At 39.8% G+C, this 20025-nt stretch overlaps 2 protein-coding genes and 1 pseudogene across 3 annotated transcripts; 2 read left to right on the top strand and 1 right to left on the bottom strand.

Annotated features, from left to right (window-relative positions):
* Positions 1-11769: 11769 nt before the first annotated feature.
* LOC121795055 lies at positions 11770-13829 on the top strand (annotated as a pseudogene).
* On the top strand, positions 13446-16969 carry LOC121795056 (O-fucosyltransferase 13-like). Of its 2 annotated transcripts, none has more exons than XM_042193486.1 (7): positions 13446-13581; positions 14320-14494; positions 14563-14645; positions 14948-15018; positions 15105-15193; positions 15591-15812; positions 16066-16969. In XM_042193486.1, exons 1-7 carry the CDS (start codon positions 13548-13550, stop codon positions 16796-16798), a joined length of 1407 nt encoding a protein of 468 aa, XP_042049420.1. In that variant the 5' UTR covers positions 13446-13547; the 3' UTR covers positions 16799-16969. The 2 variants fall into 2 exon arrangements, with proteins under 2 accessions (XP_042049420.1, XP_042049421.1); XM_042193487.1 differs by having other exon boundaries at positions 13475-13586.
* A 51-nt stretch (positions 16970-17020) lies between these two features.
* Positions 17021-19951, bottom strand: LOC121795057 (signal peptidase complex catalytic subunit SEC11C-like). Its single transcript, XM_042193488.1, has 8 exons — positions 19797-19951; positions 18926-19038; positions 18722-18793; positions 18332-18367; positions 18001-18046; positions 17662-17749; positions 17374-17431; positions 17021-17261 (listed from the first exon to the last, which is right to left on the bottom strand). The coding sequence occupies exons 1-8, from the start codon at positions 19873-19875 to the stop codon at positions 17211-17213; spliced, it is 543 nt and encodes a 180-aa protein (XP_042049422.1). The 5' UTR covers positions 19876-19951; the 3' UTR covers positions 17021-17210.
* Positions 19952-20025: the final 74 nt, after the last annotated feature.

Raw genomic sequence — 20025 nt, 5'->3', positions numbered from 1 at the left:
GCGTGGAGAGGCCAATTTACTAGCGGATACAAGGGCAGCCACCCGACGATGATCCTCGAAGCCGTCACTGACATCGGCTCTGGATCTGGCATGCTTACTTCGGTGTAGCGGGGTCGAACAACGACATCAACGTCCTCAACTCATCCAACCTCTTCACCGAGCAATGCAATGGCAACGGATCGACCATCGAGTTCACTGCCAACGGACGCCAATATCATATGGGGTACTACCTGGCCGATGGCATAAAACCAAGGTGACCTGTTTTTATGAAGACGATCAGCTGCCCAATGGGTGACAAGAGAGTTTTATTTGCGCAAAAGCAGGAGGCTGCGCGGAAGGATGTGGAGCGGACATTTGGTGTGCTCCAAGTGCGGTGGGCAATAGTGAAAGGTCCGGCGCATTTCTGGTACAAGGAAGTCTTCGCCGATGTCATGTATGCGTGCATCATCTTGCATAACATGATAGTCAAACACGAAGATGGAAGAGTCACCGATTGGGGCGATGATGAAGCTGGATCTAGCTCCAACACGACGACCCCGCCCCACGTTCGAGGATTATCGATGGGCTACAATGAGGTTCTATCTAGATAGGCCTCAATGCGCAGCCAACAAGACCATGCTTAGCTCATGAACGACATGATTGAAGAAGTTTGGGACCGTAACCGCCATTGAGAATTTGTAGTTTTTTTTCCAATTTTTGTAGTGTTTTAAATATTCAAATAAATAAAATGTTTAGGGCGGACTATAGGGCAGCCTATAGGGCATCCCACTGCAGGTGAAAGGGTAGTAGGATAAAATGCTGATGTGGCGGAGCATAGGGCGCCCTATAGGACGGACTATAGGGCGCCCCATTGTGAATGCTATTAAGTTAACTATTGCCCTTTTTATTTTATGTAAAAGAATATATACTACTTGCATGTGCGACATAACATTATTGATGTGAATAATCGATCTATAGGACGGACTATAGGGCGCCCAATTGTGAATGCTATTAAGTTAACTATTGCCCTTTTTATTTTATGTAAAAGAATATATACTACTTGCATGTGCGACATAACATTATTGATGTGAATAATTGAACGTGACACATATTGAAATAAATATATGATCTCAAATGCATAAAGAAACAATGGCAAGGTTTGATAAGATACAGGATTCATTCACTTAAAAATCAAATATAGATGCATAAATTAATTTTTTTGTCTCACTTGACTACTTGCGATTTCGTACATCTGTGTCTTCAAGTAAAGATTCTGAGCTGAATTACAAACATTTGTTTAATTTCAAATTATTTATAAATGTTTGTTTGACTTTAGAAAGTTGAATAAATGAAGAAGATAACGTACTAGTCTAAACACGAAACTAAGTTTGTACTTATCGGGTCACATTTTTGCCTTGATATTTCTTCATGTTTGAAATAATCCAATTGCACATTTTGTTAATGTGTCAAGTAACGGATGCATACAATTTTGTAAATAAATTGTTTAAAGGAGAAAGGCATGATCCTTATTTTTCGATTGAGTACAAAATGATGAGGTGATGGGAGTGGCGAGCAAGGGCCAAATATTGTCGTACAGCATAGTAACGTTACAAGTAGTTTAGAAAAAAATTAAATAAATGTACAAAATGGTAAGAAAATCAACAAATAGACTGATAAGTCGCATTTTAGGCCTTGGTTACTGGTCAGTATAGCGTGCTTAATTGGATTATATCTGCAAAATAGTTGCTAAAGTGTGCAGGAAAATGGTACCAGTTAGTATGAAAGGGTTCGAACAACTCAGGTGAAAAGAGCGCCAGAAGAGTGCAATACTGACCAGGATGCATGCCAAAAAAGCTCGAGATGGAAAAGAAGGATTGCTGGGAAGGATCAACCACAAACAAGGGCAAAATAGTCATTTCACGAAGAGAGTCTACCCTAAAAAGCAAGGGCAAACCTCCCTATAAAAGGAAGTCACTTGGAGAGAGAGAGAGGGACATTCACACTTAGTTAGCATTTTCTCTCTCGGTAGATAAATTCCTTCAGCATCGCCTAAATTCTTCTCGTCCCTCACCACAGCCATGGTCACCTGAAGTTCCATAAGTCCACCGGAGAATCGCATTCCATCGTTCCAGCCAGTTCATTTCGTAGTCGTAGCAGTTTCATCGCCCGGAGTGGTAAAACAATCTTTACTCGCTTTCCTAGTTAATCTTTACTTGTTTTTCTTTCGTTGGATCTGTTGCATATTCAGTACTTGTTATCTTTTGAAGTGTTTTGTTGGGATCCAAACGTTTTATGCAATGAAGTTGTTTTTATGCATCTCTTTCGGTTTGAATTTGTTTCATTCTGCCTAGGTAGCTTAGATCTAGTTGTCGCGGTAATTTCTAAGTGTTGAAAGCATGATTTCATTTGGAGTTGCTCGATCTGAGATTGTTAGTTAAGTTTGTTGTTTAGATTTAGTTTCCGAAGTGATTAAGTGCGAAATCCGAGTTTACGTGAATTCTGTCACCTTGCATGTCGCCCAGTAAGTGTAATTCTTGATTTCACTCGATTAATCTTCGAATTTTAGAGTGTTAATTTGTGGATCTGAATTGTGAAGTTATTAATCTATAAGTGTCATCCATGGAATCTGAGTTTGTTTGATTTTATGCATACTTGTTGGAGAAGACAACATCCACATCCAAATTTGGGACCACTTTTATTTTTTAGTTACTTTTTACTTTTGTCCTTTACTTTTCTTGCTGGTACCCTACAGACCTGACAGTGCCGCCACCAAACCACCACATTTTCTCTGATATTCCGTTTAGCCTTTTATAGTAACTAACTACTTTCCACATGTCCCTTAACACTGTGTCCCCACTCTCACGTACACAGCTGTATGTCAATCACTTTCACGCCACCCAGTCAATAGAGTACCACCTTTAATTCCTGTCTAGATAGAATCTCAACCCATGCGTGGTAGCTAACCAAACCCCTCCAGATTATCACCACAATTACCCAAAGCGCGTCCATCTCTGTGGGATTCGACCCTTACCTCCACTATACTAATCAGTAGAAGTGGGTTGAAGAATTTATTGATGCCAGGTTCAGGTTGGTTGGGATTTCTATCCTGATCAGAAGGGAACACCCTTGCTTAACACGACACCGTGAACCTGCACGCATTTCATAGACAAAAACATATCTAAAACTACCATAAAGAAAAAATAATTCATTCATATGTTATCTTCCAACCTCATTCACTATGACAATATGATAATCACAAATAGGAAAAAAATAAAAATAAATAATAAATAAATAAATAAAAACTACCAAGGTAAACAACATCTAAATCAATTCACGAAACTACATTAGTGGATAGTTTTTGAGAATTTAAATGCGTTATTGACTCGAGCATGATGATCAAAAGCTGTAATTTATACTCGCGTCTCCTAAGAATATAAACTTTCATTTTTAGAATATTTCTTTCTCTTTAATGAAGTGAGACTCTTTTACAACTAACACATTTTTCTTTCTATAGTTCTCTTACTTTACCAATTTTCTATTAAAATTCGTATCGTTTCAAATGTTTCTATTTTTAGGAGATGGAAAAAAGTAATTTTTTAAGTATGTAATTTTGTCTTTGAGGAAGTTTGTTGGTATTATTTGGATTTACTCGAAAATATAGAACATATGTTGTGAACATATAAAAAAGTGAACAGTTGGTAAACCAATTATTTTGTAAGTGCGACTGTACAAGTTAATTTAACCATCACTGAGATAAATTTGGTTATAACTTAAAAGTTTTCACAAATACTACATCCTTATTTACATCATACTATAAATTATTCATTTGATCTTATTACTTTACAGTAGTAAGATTTTTTTTATCATACAAAATACTCTTGTTAAGAAAATACCAACTGTGTTTTGCATGCACGCTAATTAAGTGGGATTATTATGTGTTTAATATCATAATTAGAGGCATATATTTGATATATGTACATGAAAAAACAAAGTAGCTGTCGGCGGCTGGAAAATGACTTGCAGTGAAGTAAAAATACCAACAAAAACTGATAAAAAAGACAAATGATTTGGCCACTTGTTTAAACACTTAAACTAATCAAAATCGCAATTAATTAACCTTAATTAGGTGTCTATCATTGCACTTTACTTAATTTGGTCAGGTTGGCTCCACATTGCACTGATGCAAGCAAAGAAAAAGAAAATTATACTACTAATTAGATTTTAGCTTTTGTTTATTTAGATAAAAAAAAATAGAGTTCTACGGCCTTCTTACGTGTTCTCGATGGATCAGTTTAAAAGCTTTTAAATTAGCTGGGTTAATAACTCAAACAGCTAGCCTAGATTGAAATATAATAAATTCATTAAGTATACTAAAATTTAAAATTCCGAATATATATTTGCGATATAGTAATTAAAATAAAATTTGGGTGTGAATATGTAATTCAACACAGTACAATATATAGGAGTACGAATTTAGGAGTTATCACGCATTGTAAAGATTTTTTCACTAGTGTTGTCATTATCACCGGCCGGTAACAAAAAATTGCAACCATTGAATAATAGTAGTAGTATATTTATGCTTTACTTATGAATCATGCAACTTTTCTGTATGATCGAAGTCTTACAATACCAAATTTACCCGACTTCTATTACCAAAAAAAGAAGTTAAATTTTTGTTGAAGAAATTTTACAAATTACAAGTGTTTGAATGTTTTTATGTATGTTTCTATTCGATGGATCGGAGCAAACACTAGTAACTCTTCAATTGTAAATGATGATTTTTGTTGGCGTATAGTGAACTCGGTCTCACCTCTTACTCAAGTATAGTTTAATTTGAATTAAAAAGAAAAAAAAATTACAATAATTATTGAGTAATAGTATATGTAAGAGATGATATGATGTATAATGAATTAATTAGGCGAAAAGAACGATATTTAGGCCAACGAAGATTAGGTAGCGTTAGAGATGATATTGTTGTTATATGTGATTGATCAGCATTGATTGGATGAAGTGAGCTTAATCGAGCTCAAGGATTTGAAGTAAAGTGTGAAGAATGCGTCGGCCTTCAGTAACCGTTGGATCTCGATAGATTAGTTAGCTCTGATCCTAGCCGTCCTTTTTCTACTAGCCGTTGTTTTTGATTAGTCAGTTAGTTTTCGGTTTTATTCTTCACGGTTGTATATAGCTCGATTCCTTGAGTTGTTTCAATAAGATTTACACACAATTCTCTAAACAAAAGTTCTCTTCCATCTTCGCATCTTGTTTCTCAGAATCAATTCATAACAAATTGGCGCCGTCTGTGGGAATCGAGAGGCGACGAGCGATTTCTTCCACAAATTGCATTATTTCCGATTCTGAACTGAAATCCAAGTGCGATTTCTGGTTTCTTGCAACTTGTTGATGATGGCAGCGCGTCTGGAGGCCGAAAAATTTACGGGCAACAACGATTTTGGACTTTGGAGGATGAAGATGAAGGCGATGTTGACGCAGCAAGGCCTCGCATCAGCCTTGGACCCAAAACCGAAAGATCAGAAGGAAAAGGGGGTTCTCGATGACAAAGCTTTGTTGAAGCAAGCTGAGATCGAGGCCAAAGCACACAGCACGATCGTATTGTGCCTCGCCGACAAGGTTTTGAGGGAGGTGGCAAAAGAGACGACGGCTGCGGGTATTCTGGCCAGGTTAGAGGATCTTTACCTCACAAAATCGTTGGCAAATCGCCTGTATATGAAGCAAAGATTATATTCTTATAAGTTCTTGGAGGGCAGAGGAGTGTTAGAGCAGTTAGAAGATTTTAGTAGAGCCATTGATGATCTTGAAAATGTTGATGCTAAAATTGGGGATGAGGATAAAGCAATTCTACTTTTAAATGCTCTACCTAGATCTTTTGATCAACTTCGTGATGCTATCTTGTATGGGAGGGACAGGGCTATCACTTTTGTGGAGGTTCAAAACGCAATTCGGGCCAAAGAACTTCATAATAGTGGGTTGGGAATCGGTTCTGGTCCTAGCTCTGTCATGGCAGAGAGCCTGAATGTAAAGTATCAAAAATTTAAGAAACCCTTCAAGAAGCAGCAGGAAATGCCTAAGGCCGGTCAGGCTGATAAGAAAGAAACTCGGTCTTGTTATTGGTGTAAAAAACCAGGTCATTTGAAAAAGGACTGCCATGCTTGGAGAAAGAAACAGGCACAAGTTGGGGAGAAGATGGTGAATGCAACTGATTGTATGGAAGATAGTGAGGAGAATCAGATTTTGACAGTGGCTGATGGAGGCATAGGTGGATCTTGGATAATGGATTCTGACTGCAGCTTTCATATGAGTTCTAATCTGATATGGTTTGAGGAGCTGGTGGAGCACTCAGGTACTGTCATTCTTGGAAACAATCAAGTGTGTTATGTAAAGGGAATTGGTACTATAAGGCTGAGGATGCAAGATGGTTGCATCAGAGTCTTGACTGAGGTAAGATATATACCTCAAGTTAAGAGAAATTTGATTTCTCTTGGTCTTCTTGAAAGGAAAGGCTGTGTGTTCTCTTCTGCTGGTGGAAGAATGGTGGTGTCCAAGAATAGCAAGGTGGTGATGGAGGCTGAGAGAGTGGCCAGTCTATACTACTTGCTGGGTGAGGTGCAGGTGCCAGTGAAAGCAGAGATCAATTCTGTGACTGAGGGACTGGAGTTATGGCACAGAAGGTTGGGTCATCCAGCTGAGAGAAGCATCAGGGAGCTAGCAAAGTCTGGGGCTCTGGAGGCTCAGCTGGAGGTGGAGCATCTCAGATGTGAGGAGTGTGTGCTTGGAAAATCTAAGAAGATGACATATCCAAAAGGCAAACACACATCAACTAAGCCATTGGACTATGCCCATTCTGATCTGTGGGGGCCTGCTCAGACTAATTCTATTGGTGGTGGCAGATACTACATGAGTATCATAGATGATTACTCAAGGAAGATCTGGATTTATATACTAAAGGAGAAGTCACAAGCCTTTAGCAAATTCAGAGATTGGTGCACTGAGGTTGAACTTGAAAAGGAAGCAGTGCTGAAGTGTTTGCGCACTGATAATGGCTTGGAGTTCCTGTCAAGGGAGTTTGATGATTTTTGCAGAGGCAAAGGGATAAAGAGACACATAACGGTCCCACTCAATCCTCAGCAAAATGGTGTAGCTGAGAGGGCAAACAGAACCATCATTGAAAGGGTCAGATGCATGCTATTATCAGCAGGTATGGAGATGAAATTCTGGGCAGAAGCTGCTTCTACAGCTGTGAGGTTGATGAATAAATGTTCATCCTCAAGCATCAATGGTGATACACCAGATTTTAGGTGGTATGGAGCATATGGAGACTATTCTGGATTAAGAGTCTTTGGCTGCAAAGCTTTTGCTCACACTAGGCAAGGAAAGTTAGAAGCAAGGGCTCAGAGGTGTGTGATGCTAGGCTATCAATCTGGGGTTAAAGGTTACAGATTATGGTGTATAGAACCTGGAAACTCCAAAATTGTGATCTCCAGAGATGTGATTTTCTGGGAGGATCAGATGCCTTTTCTAAAAGAAGCTCCAAATACTGATCAGATTGATGGTGTTACTGGTTTTGAGGTGCTTGCTGGGAGTAGTGCAGTGACTGATGATGCTGATCCTAGTGCTACTTGGAGTGCTGAAGATACAAATTCAGATCCGCAGCCACAAGAACCAGAAAATCTTGAGAACTACCAACTTGCCAGAGATAGAAAGAGAAGGCAGAATGTAAAGCCACCTTCAAGGTTTGCAGATTCTGAAATGTTGTTTTATGCTCTATGTGTGGCTGAGGAGGTGGAGTATTCAGAACCAGCCAACTACAGGGAAGCTATTAATAGCAAGGAATCAGACAAATGGATGCTTGCTATGATAGAAGAGATTGAGTCTCTCATGCAGAATGGGACTTGGATACTAGTTGAGAGGGTCCCAGGCAGAAAGATAGTGAGTTGCAGGTGGATTTTCAAGAAGAAAATCGAATCAGTTGATGGAGAGCATATCAGATTCAAAGCAAGACTAGTTGCTAGAGGATTTACTCAAGAACATGGAGTAGATTTCAATGAGGTATTCAGTCCAGTTGTGAAACATACTTCCATAAGGATATTGCTTGCTGTGGTTGCCAAGAGAGATTGGGAGTTGGAGCAGCTGGATGTTAAGACAGCTTTCTTACATGGTGAGCTTGAGGAGACCATATATATGTCACAACCTGAGGGATTTGTGAACCCTGGAGATGAAGGAAAGGTTTGTCTACTCAAAAGAAGTCTTTATGGACTGAAACAAGCAAGTAGGCAGTGGCATAAACGATTTGATGACCATGTGTTGAGCTGTGGGTTTGAGAAATCACTCTATGATGAGTGTGTATACATCAAGAAGAAGGATGGTGTCCCAGTTGCATACCTCTTGCTGTATGTTGATGATATGCTGCTAGCAGGATCTTGCAAGAATGAAATTCAGACTGTGAAAGATGATTTGAAGTCAGCTTTTGACATGAAGGATCTTGGCCCAGCCAAGAGGATACTGGGTATGAACCTGATCAGAGATAGAAAAAGAAAGATGATATGGCTCTCACAACATGATTATATATCAAGGCTGCTACAGAGATTCAATATGAGCAACACCAAAGAAGCTGGTACTCCATTGGCTCAGCATTTTAAGCTGTCCAAAGATCAAAGTCCTAAGACAGAGAATGAAGTTGCAGAGATGCAGAAGATCCCATATGCCAACATCATTGGAGGAGTTATGTATGCTATGATCTCAACAAGGCCGGATGTGGCTCAAGCTATAAGTGTGACTAGTAGATACATGTCCAATCATGGAAAGGAGCATTGGTGTGCTTTAAAATGGCTCATGAGATACCTGAAAGGGGCTGGGGATCTTGGTATTCTGTTTAGAAGAGATGATCAGTATGAGGGAGATGCTATAGTGGGTTTTTGTGATTCTGATTTTGCAGGTAACCTTGACAATAGAAGATCACAATCCGGATATGTTTTTACCATGTTTGGAGCAGCTATAAGCTGGAAGTCAAGCCTCCAAAGTGTGGTTGCTCTGTCAACTACTGAAGCAGAGTTAATGGCCTTAACTGCAGCTGTGAAGGAAAGTTATTGGATCAAGGGGATAGCTGGAGATTTTGGTTGTGAAATGGGTGCTATCTCAATCGGGTGTGACAATAATAGTGCAATTTGTTTGGCTAAACACAAGGTATATCATGAAAGGAGTAAACATATTGATGTACGTCTGCACTTTATCAGAGAAGGGATTGAAAAGGGGAGTGTGAAGGTGTTCAAAGTTCACACAAATGACAACCCCGCAGATATGTTGACAAAGCCTCTACCGAAGGAGAAGTTCGATCTGTGCAGAAGGTTGGTTGGTGTTTGCAAGCTGAAAGCTGAGTAAGAATATCAATCAAGGTGGAGGATTGTTGTTATATGTGATTGATCAGCATTGATTGGATGAAGTGAGCTTAATCGAGCTTAAGGATTTGAAGTAAAGTGTGAAGAATGCGTCGGCCTTCAGTAACCGTTGGATCTCGATAGATTAGTTAGCTCTGATCCTAGCCGTCCTTTTTCTACTAGCCGTTGTTTTTGATTAGTCAGTTAGTTTTCGGTTTTATTCTTCACGGTTGTATATAGCTCGATTCCTTGAGTTGTTTCAATAAGATTTACACACAATTCTCTAAACAAAAGTTCTCTTCCATCTTCGCATCTTGTTTCTCAGAATCAATTCATAACAGATATGATGTATATATTACTTTTAAAGTGTGCATTCTAACAATCAATGTTAATTTATAAAAATAATAGTAGCCGTTTTCAGACGACTTAGGGCACCTAAAGTGGGGCGGACGATAGGCTGCCTGAGGATGGACGATGCGTCGTCCTCGCCCGACAGATAGTCCGTGGAGGAAGCGCGGACGATAGGGCATCGTCCGCGCCATCGTCTGCCCACTATGGGCGACGCAGACGATGCAATGCATTTTTGTTTTTTTTAAAATTTGTAATATTTTCATTCGCATTTTCACTTACACTAGAAAATGAATTCCGGTGATTACTCAAGTCCCAATAGTCCGATATTTGGAGGTGGTGCACGTTGGCCGGGTACACAACCTGGCGAATATCGGTCGTTCGACCCCGACACGCAGTACGATCCCGAATTCAGTACGGATTCGTACGGTCTGTCTGACATGGAGCCGTCTCCAACTCGCCCCGCCGCCCCCTCCGACGTGCCGCCCCCGCCAGAAAGAAGCGGATCAAGTACCGGGCGTACAAGTTACCACCTCTGGGAGCGAATGAAGAGTACGCCCCCGGGAGGACGAACTACCAACCGGATGAAACCCTCGTCTTGGCGAGGTGTTGGGTGGATATCTCGGAGAACCCGGTATTCGCGAACAACCAAAAGCAGCTTGCGTACTGGGAGCGCATCGCCGAGCGCTACAATGAGGCAAAGCCGCCGAGCGCGTACAAGCGCCATAGGGAGCAGCTCCGCAAGCACTGGGATCAGGTTAAGAAGCAAGTCAACCTGTTCGCGGCGGAGTACGAGAAGTGCTCGAGGGAGCAGGGAAGCGGCGAGAGCCTGAGCGATGTGCGCGATAGAGCGCTGTTGTCAGCACACCGATGGACCTCAACCGACACTGGTGGTTACACGAGCAGCGAAAGCGGCGCATATCCGGTAGACCTCAACCGGACGTACACGGAGGATGAGAGTTCCGGCACACCGATGTCCTCCCGGCGTCCCGTAGGCGTCAAGGCTGCGAAGAACAAGGGGAAGGCGAAGGCGACATCCTCCTCGCAAGCCGCTGCCGCCCCCCATCGCCGATCTCGACCCCGACCTCGTCGGCACTTGCCTACGCGGAGTCGGCAACAGCCTTGATGGCGCAGACGTTGTTGGACAAGCATAACGCCCTCATGAAGTGTACGGACCCGGCCAGAGCCGAATACCTCCAGGGGTTGATCGATGAGCTGCGCCGAAAGTTGGGGCTTTTGTAGAGTAGTCAACTTTTTTTTTAATTTCTAACTCATGTAATTTTTTTAATCAATGTAGTATTTGGCCGTTTTTTAGTTAATCGTTGTGTTTTTTAATTAGTTTGCATTTATATATTTGAAAACATTTAAACTAATTAACAAAATAATAGTAAAACCTATAGGGCGCCCAACTGCAGGTGAAAGGGTATGAGGATAAAATGCTGACGTGGCAGTGCATAGAGCGGGCTTTAGGGCACGCCTTAGGGCGCCCCACTGCTGATGGTCTCATTTATTGATGATCGACATGCATATGTGCAGTGAGCTCCTCGCGTATAAAAGTTTTATACCACGTAAAATTAGTTTTATTGCGATAAAATTAATCTTGGATAATTAACTTAGGGGGTGTTCGGTTTGCAAGATTGTATCCGGAATTAAATTTATAGGGTGGTTGGTTCAAGAGATTCAATCCAACAATTCAATCATAGATGGATAATCATGGGATAATTAGTCATAGCTAACCCCCTATGACTAAAATAATCTTACAACTCTATCCTAAATGATATCTTTGTATTATTTTATCTTGGAAACCGAACACCACCTTAACGGATTATGGAGGCCCAATTTCCTAATGTTAAAGTTATTACATTGAACTATTGGGTTATTCATATAAGAAACGAAATTAACAAAGGCCTAATTTCCTAATTTGTGCAATAAAAAACTGGTATTTAGTATTTACCTTCGTTCCTCAATAAATGAAAATAAAAAATTTTGACTCAAAAACATAATCTTAAACTGGAAAATTCTATTCAAAATAGTGAAATAATTCTTCATTTGTTCAACCACTGGTCTGCGTGGCTGCTTCATCACATCAATGGCGATCAGATCACTCACCCGTGGTCTCTCCTCTCTCTACAATCCCACAACAGCCAAGCATTTCTCGGTTCACTCAATCGCCTTTCAATCCCACCAAACAATCTCACACCTTCCTCCCCAGCCCCTCGTCAACGATCTCTCCCGCATTCTCAGCGACCACAGAGAGCCGCAACACGACCTCGAATCCGCCCTCGCTCCGTTTACTCCACAGATTTCCACTGATTTAGTCGAACAGGTCTTGAAACGCTGCAGCAATCTCGGTTTCTCAGCTCAAAGACTCTTTCGCTGGGCTCAGCAAATCCCCGGTTTTCAACACAGTAAAGAGAGCTACCGCATTCTCGTTGATATCCTCGGAAGAAGCAGAGAGTTTCCGTTTCTGTGGGATTTCTTGACGGAGATGAAAAGCACCGAATCATGTGAAGTAACCCGAGAGGTTTTCTGGATTGTGTTCAGGGCTTACAGTAGGGCTGATTCACCGAAAGATGCAATTAGGGCTTTTAATAAGATGCTGGATTTTGGAATTAGGCCTTGTTTGGATGATGTCGATCAATTACTGTTTGCATTGTGTAAAAGCAAGCATGTAAATCACGCGCAGGAGTTCTTCGATCACGTTAAAGACGACGATGGATTGAATCCGAGTGTGAAAACATACAGCATTCTGATGAAAGGTTGGGGCGAAACCGGCGAATGCGGCCATGTACAGAAACTGTTCGATGAAATGCTTCAAAGAGGTTGTGAAGCTGATTTGCTCGCTTGGAACAGCATGCTCGACGCTCTATGCAAAGGGGGGAAGGCAGACGAAGCTTACGAGCTCTTTCGCAGCATGAGGAGCAAGGGGATCGAATCCGATGCTTATTCGTACTCGATATTCATCCGTGCTTACTGCGAAGCAGACGATGTCCATTCTGTTTTTCGGGTTCTTGACACGATGAAGAGGTACAATCTCGTGGCGAATGTGTTCACCTACAACTGCATAATCAAGAGGCTATGCAAGAATTGGAAGATGGATGAGGCGTATGAGCTTCTGCACGAGATGAGCGAGAGAGGGGCGAAGCCGGATACATGGAGCTACAACACGATCTTAGCCGTCCACTGTGATCACAATGAGGTGAACATGGCTCTCAATCTGATATCGAGAATGGATAAAAACGATTGTGATCCGGATAAACATACCTACAACATGGTGTTAAAAATGCTGATCAGAATAGGGAGGTTTGATCGGGTTGAGAAAGTGTGGGAGTCGATGGAGAAGAGGGGATTCCATCCCGGTGTCTCGACGTATACTGTGATGATTCATGGGCTGTGTAGGAAGAGAGGGAAGCTGGAGGAAGCTTGCGGTTTTTTTGAGATGATGATTGATGAAGGGATACCGCCTGGTGATACAACGGTTGAGCTGCTGAGGAACAAGCTGATCGGGTTTGGGTTTGCGGAGAAGACAGATATATTGGCAGAGAAGATGGAGCGGAGCAGTTCGGCTTCGGTTCGGGATGCAGGGAATGTGATGAGAGGGAATAGGGCGCAGGAGGGGAGGAGGATGAGGAATGAGGAATGAGGAAGTTTATTCGGATGAAAGTGATGGATAATGTTTAGATTTGGGTTTGGTTGGAGATGCCCTGCCCTGATGGTGAGTTTCAACGACTCGGATCCTCTGTTGCCCGAGTGTGTTTCGTCATCTAGTGCATTCGTGGACGAGGGTATGTGGCATTTGCCCATGTGTTTCGTCGTCTATTGCATCCGTGGATGAGGTTACATGGCGTTTCGGAGATGAGACATAGTAAGGCGAGAGCTACCAAGCAATAATAGTATACTTTTTATTCTTACAAAGTTATCAAATAAACAGTTTTCTGTGTGTGATTTTATTGGAAAAGCTATCAGCATATTTAACTATAGGAAATTGAAAAATATAGTAGTACTAGTCAGTAATCAAAGTTTTTATTTATATCCACGTTTTCCTCTCGAGCTTGTGGCAATGCGGATAAGAGGAATTCGTTTCTATTAATTGAAGGCTCATTTGTTTGTGGATGAATCATGAACCTTCTTGCTTTATGCCTTTGTGTATGGATGCATGGTTGAATCGGAAACAACCTATTCGAACCGGAACTAGATTGGCAGTCCTGATTTTCAGATCATAACCGCCTCTCACAGCCTATTGGTCCGGAACCAATAGTTTTGAATTAGAACTGCCGATTCCGATTCAATGATCAAAACCTTTGCTGGACATGTGGTCCAATTTTTTAAAACCGAAACCATTGATTCCGAACATCTGTATCCCTAGCTTTGCCATAGGCCAAAAATTGGATATAGTACTAGAAAAATAGTAGCTCAAGGCAATAAGTCCATCCTCCAAATGTTTATCTCAATATGTTCACTGGCCATAATTGTAAATTTTTTTACTGCTACTTATTTAAATTTAGCAACTCATCAAACATTTTATTACTATGATAAAGTATGAGTATAATATTCGAATAATTAAAGAAGAGATGAGATCTGAGTTTCTGGTTTGATTCAACAGTTATAGATCTCCTCCTCTTCTCTGAAACACGAATCAAGATAGTGGCTTCAATGATTGCTCCGACGGTAGGGAAGACCCTACTTGCCTCAGCCGTTATTTTCATCTCTGTTGTTCTCGCCCTGATTCTATTCTCGCCTTCCTTCCGATTTAATCAAACGCTGTCCATTTCTCCGCCGTAAGTATCCCATTTGTGCATTTTCTGTTTCATTCATGATATCGTTATTTTAAATGATGGCGGAACAGGTCGGAACGAGCTGAGATTTGGAGCTTGAGGAGATTAATCGAATGGCGGCCTTGCAATTGGTGGCTTCAAGGCTATCTCGTAGGTTAGATTTTGTTTATCTTCTTATCTCATGTGAATTATGTGTAGCTATTAGGTCAATAAAATTGGGTTATAGCTGCTATTTGGGGATATGCATCGATTGTTATGGTTAGACATCGTTGTATTGTGATTTACTCCATGTGTATATCACATGATTGAGTCTCAAGAGAAAGAAGATAGTTTGCAGGATGGACTAGGGAGTTTGTTTTAAAACTTGAAGATATGTTTAGATTATGGTGCAATTTTTTTTCTAAGTAAACATTGACTGGCATCAAATGCAGACATTTGCATTGGTTTTTGCTGCAGCTCTGCCAGAAAAGAGCAATGGGTATATTCGAGTTGATTGCTATGGTGGTCTCAATCAGATGAGGAGGGATGTGAGTGCTCAATTTCATATCTTTGTATTAGTCACCTATTAACTTTTGATTTTTGTGTGAAAATTTGTTGACGGAGATGATTGCAGTTCTGTGATGGTGTCGGTATTGCTCGCTTGCTGAATGCCACTCTCGTTTTACCAAAATTTGAGGTTGCTGCGTATTGGAATGAATCTAGGTGAGATATGATTCCGTTTAGTTGGATAACTTCTATGAGCAAGCTGTTTTTCTTTCGTTTATATGTATGAATATGTCTCTATGAGTGATCAACCGGCTATTGTGGGCTGCAATTATTGAAATAGTGCTTTTTGATAAATTATTAAAAGTTTAAAACAGATTTTCATAATTTATGCAATTGTACTTATTGTCCTTCCAGTGTCTATCGTTAAATAACTATTTGTGATTTTTTGTCTTATTCCAAACCCGTGTTCAAGGATTTTAGTATTATGATGGATGAGTTGAACTCAAATCCCGTAATTTAATTATATCCCCATCTCGATATAACCAGATCGTATAAGTTATATTCTTACCAAAATGCATCAAGAATCTTCTTGACTCATAATTTTACAATGCAGTGGATTTGGAGATGTATTTGATGTGGACTACTTCATCGAAAAAATGAATGGATATGTCCAGGTAGTCAAAGAGGTGCCTGCGGAATTTGTATCAAAAGAGCCTTTTAGAGTTGATTGTAGCAAGCGTAAAGGACAATTTGATTATGTAGAGACTGTACTTCCACAGCTATTAGAGCACCGCTACATCTCAATTACTCCTGCAATGAGCCAAAGAAGGGACAGGTATGCATGCGTTCGAAGCTCTTTATTGTCATTATCTTGTTTTCCTAAGCAAAAGCCAAAAAGTATCTTAGATAATTTAACTAATATTAGTTCAGATGATGCCATTCTAGTTTGTGTTCTCCACTCTACTCTCTTTTGTCAGTTTTTCTCATCTCGATATATTTGTTTGCTGTTGATGATGCCATTCATTGTCATTTAACAATCTCCATCTATTTTGATTTTCAATATATTAATGCAAACACTCTTCTTGCAGCTATCCATTGCATGCTAAAGCTTCTCTTTGTCAGGCTTGTTATACCGCTCTGCAGCTAACCGAAAAATTGGCGAAGAAAGGTTCCAAGCTTCTAGAAGCTATACCAAAACCCTTCCTTGTGCTTCACCTGCGTTTTGAACCTGACATGGTAGGTTATAGCCAATGTGAGTACTCCAGCCTTTCTCCTGCATCTGTCCAAGCAATAGAGGCTGCACGAGGCGACAGGAAGCCCTGGACTGGAGAACAAGCTCGTCTATGGAGAAGCAGGGGGAAGTGTCCGCTCACACCAAACGAAACTACAACAATCCTTCAAGCTCTTGCTATACCAACAGATACAAATATATACTTGGCAGCTGGGGATGGTATCATGGAACTTGAAGGCCTAACATCGGTATATGCAAATGTTTATACCAAATCCACCCTTTTAGACAGCAAGGACTTCAGAAACATGCATGGGAACACCAAAGCTGCATTGGATTACTACGTGTCTATAAACAGTGATGCATATGTTGCAACATATTTCGGAAATATGGATAAAATGGTTGCAGCTATGCGTGCTTATAAGGGATTACACAGAACGCTTTTCTTGAGCCGGAGGGCGTTTGCAGTTCTTACTTCACAGGGGCTCGAGGGGAACTCGTTGATGGAAGCACTGTGGAAGGTTCATAGAAATGATTATGTGATGGGCGTAGGATCTGCTTTGCCTGATTGCTTCTGCGAGTTCAAATTATGACATCATGAGGTACAGATTTTGCCCTTTTCTTTTCAGCATAGTTGAAGTATTTGTAGCCACATTTGTTTAATCTGTTATAAGTTTACTGTTTGTATCAATGTATTTCTCAAGTGAATTGTACGAATTTTGCCCAGTGTTATAAGACAATCATAGTTCATTTTACTCTCTAAATTTGTCTTTATTTTTTGTTTTGCCTTTATTATATAAACATCAATATTTCCCTTTTGAAACTATGAATACAAATAGTTTTATTGAATAAAGAGTAACATTCTGGTTAGAAATAATGCAAGCACATGAAATCTGAGCATTTCAAACTTTGGACACTATGGAAGAACAGTAGCTATGCTCAGTCTTCAATCTCAATTGGACCAAAGAACCTTATGCATTGATCCTCTGATCGAGCTTTGTTTTGTTAGTCTTTCGATGTAATCACGAGCAACCCCAGTCCACTGAGAAGAATGTACTGCAAGAGGATCAGAGTAAAACTAAAATTAACACCATTTTCAAATGAGAGGGAAATGTAGCAAGAATCGAAGACAAATAAAGATGGAGATGATGAATCGAATCAAACGGACCTTTATCAATGGCTTTTCTGTCATAATGATGGTGGCCCAACCGACGTGAGGTAAGAATCTGGCAACGACGATGATCAATGTGTTAGGTTTTGTTCTAAATTTGTAATCTTTTCAAGTTCAGAATGATGAAACAATTGAAGATGATTCAAGATAACAATTGCAATGAAGGCGTTAAGAGATTTGTTGACTCCTAAGTAAAATGAATTCTTGTTTTGGTGAACAGAATAGACCCTGCTTTGGTGCAGATGCATTAGAGCCGTAGTTAAGAATATTGGGTACGGGACTTACCCTACGGCTCTTCCTATGATGTGTTTTCGCTGCAGCCAGCGCTGACCAGGAGCATATAAACCTATGTCGTCGTCGTCATTATTATCCCCTGAGAGGAAACCAAGTTAAAATTGCAGTTACAGAATCAGAAGTAACCCATTTTATAGTCTATGAAGAACGAGGCTAGAATTTTGTATCAAGAATAACCGGTGAAAATAACTTCTTAATTTAAACACACCAATCAGCTGAACTCATATGTTTTTTAAAAATTAAACATGTCAATTAGCTGAATTCGTTGAAAACAGTGAAAGATAATAGTGTTAAGAGACATAAATATAGCCTGAGAACAAAGTGTGGCACCTTTTGTGAGGACATCTACTTCTCCTGTATCTTTCCTTTCATGAACCTAGTTATAGAAAATCGAGAAAACATTAGATAATGGTACAAAATGCAACTTCGTTTCCATCCAGCAAATGCTTACAAAGAAACACACACAAATTTGAATTTAGACCAAAATGTGTTTGTCATGTCACTCAATTTTGATAAGAGAAGATTTAGCAATAAAGCAAACGGGAAGAGCAATGCCTAGCATGAAGCACTCTGCCGAAAATAGAATAGCACAGAGTAAAAACCCTGCACCTCCACAAACAAAAGTTCATAAGCAAAAATGATGTGATGCAGTGATGCTTACTTTGATCACACGATGCACAATCGGAATGTCACGTCCCTGAAAATAAGATAACACAAGATGTCAACTAGAAAGCACCAAGAATAAGAAAGAACTAACTACTTGAGAGAGACTACTCAAGTTGCTTACATTTTCATCCAACAAATATTTAAATGAAATATACTGCTCTTGTTATGGATAAAGTAAGATTTTCAAGTTGAATATACCAACACTTACTGATCTATGAATCCATCCAAACACAATTTTGGAGGCACAGAATGAAAAAAGAACGAGACACTTCATTCAAATAATAAAGTAAAACTGCCTCCAAAATAGGAAAGATATAAGAAACTCATATCAACAACAACTGATGCGGAACTCTGAAAACTGCAACAGTAAACAAAATGAACTTACATTAATATTATACACAACAATCTCTCCTGCTCGAATTGGTTCTTTGCTCATACGTAAGAATAGAATGTCTCCCTGTAAACAAAAGATTTAGTTCCTCAGAAAATATTTTTGGATTCAAGAAATGAAAAAGGAAAAATATAGTTTTATTGAAATGTATATAAAAGAAGAGGGGCAATAAAAGAGCAACATATGACTTCTTCTCACCCTAGCAAATCCAGGTTCCATACTTTCAGAAAGAACAACGACAATCGGGGATTCACTTCCAGTTATACACATCAACCCCTTCCATATCATCAATGCGGATGTGACAATCAAACCTGAATCCATAAAAGAAGAAAAACAAGAAAAGACAACCAAATCACTTCTTGATCCACCTTTGAACTCTTAAACTTTTTTAAAAAATGCATGACTTCATGTACAAGGGAAATTATAGTTATTCCTACCAAGTATTTTCCAAAGAAACACATTCAATTAGTTTAAACTCATTGCCCATGGGCTTCAACAACAGTAAGTTTAGATAAATATTCATCATAATGTTTTTTGAAAAGGCATCACAAATTCACAATTCATCTAAGAAGCGCCATTATGCGACATAAGAGCTTTATTATCAGTACAAATGTAATCAAGATCTAGGGTTCTTAAACAAATGTTAGACCCTTAAACATCTGGAACTATACAACCATGAATTTGATAGAAATTAAGGCCAACATTCAGCATTCTCTAGCAAGCTCAACTTTTTAACCAACAACAACTAGTTTGCCAACTCAAGAACATTTACTTAATAATTAAATCCCAAAGTCCAATACAAAAATGACCTTCACAACAAAATGTTTACATGGAGTTAACGAAATATAATGAGGGAAAAATTCATTATTCAACTATTTAGCCATCCCAAATCGCCACTATTGAAATGCACAAGGAGCTACAGATTAAACGCAAGCATTCAAGCATATGTATATATGAAAAAAATTTATACTTTCCACAACAAATTGTGATGCTAGATTCTGAAATCAGGAATGGCGATGAAGCCACTGGGAAAAGAGAAGATTTTGAAAGAAAGAGAAGAAGGATGAACCGATGCTGATCGTCTGATGGAGGGCCCGCCGCAATTGGATAGATTTTACAGAAGTCACGGTGTCGTCGATCCACCCCATTTTTTCTTCAGAGGTTCTTCGCTCTTCAAATTGAAAATCTTGCAAATTTCTACATTTGCGGAGAATTAAGTGTGTTGGTGTTTCTGTAGAAAGTGTGACAGCAGCGGCGAATTTTGATTGGTTGGTTAATACACGTATGACTCACACGGT

This window comes from Salvia splendens, chromosome 3 (assembly GCF_004379255.2).
Source record: "Salvia splendens isolate huo1 chromosome 3, SspV2, whole genome shotgun sequence".
Classification (NCBI taxonomy): domain Eukaryota; kingdom Viridiplantae; phylum Streptophyta; class Magnoliopsida; order Lamiales; family Lamiaceae; genus Salvia; species Salvia splendens.
Note: the sequence above shows the minus strand (reverse complement) of the source record. Positions and strands in the feature narration are given on the sequence as shown.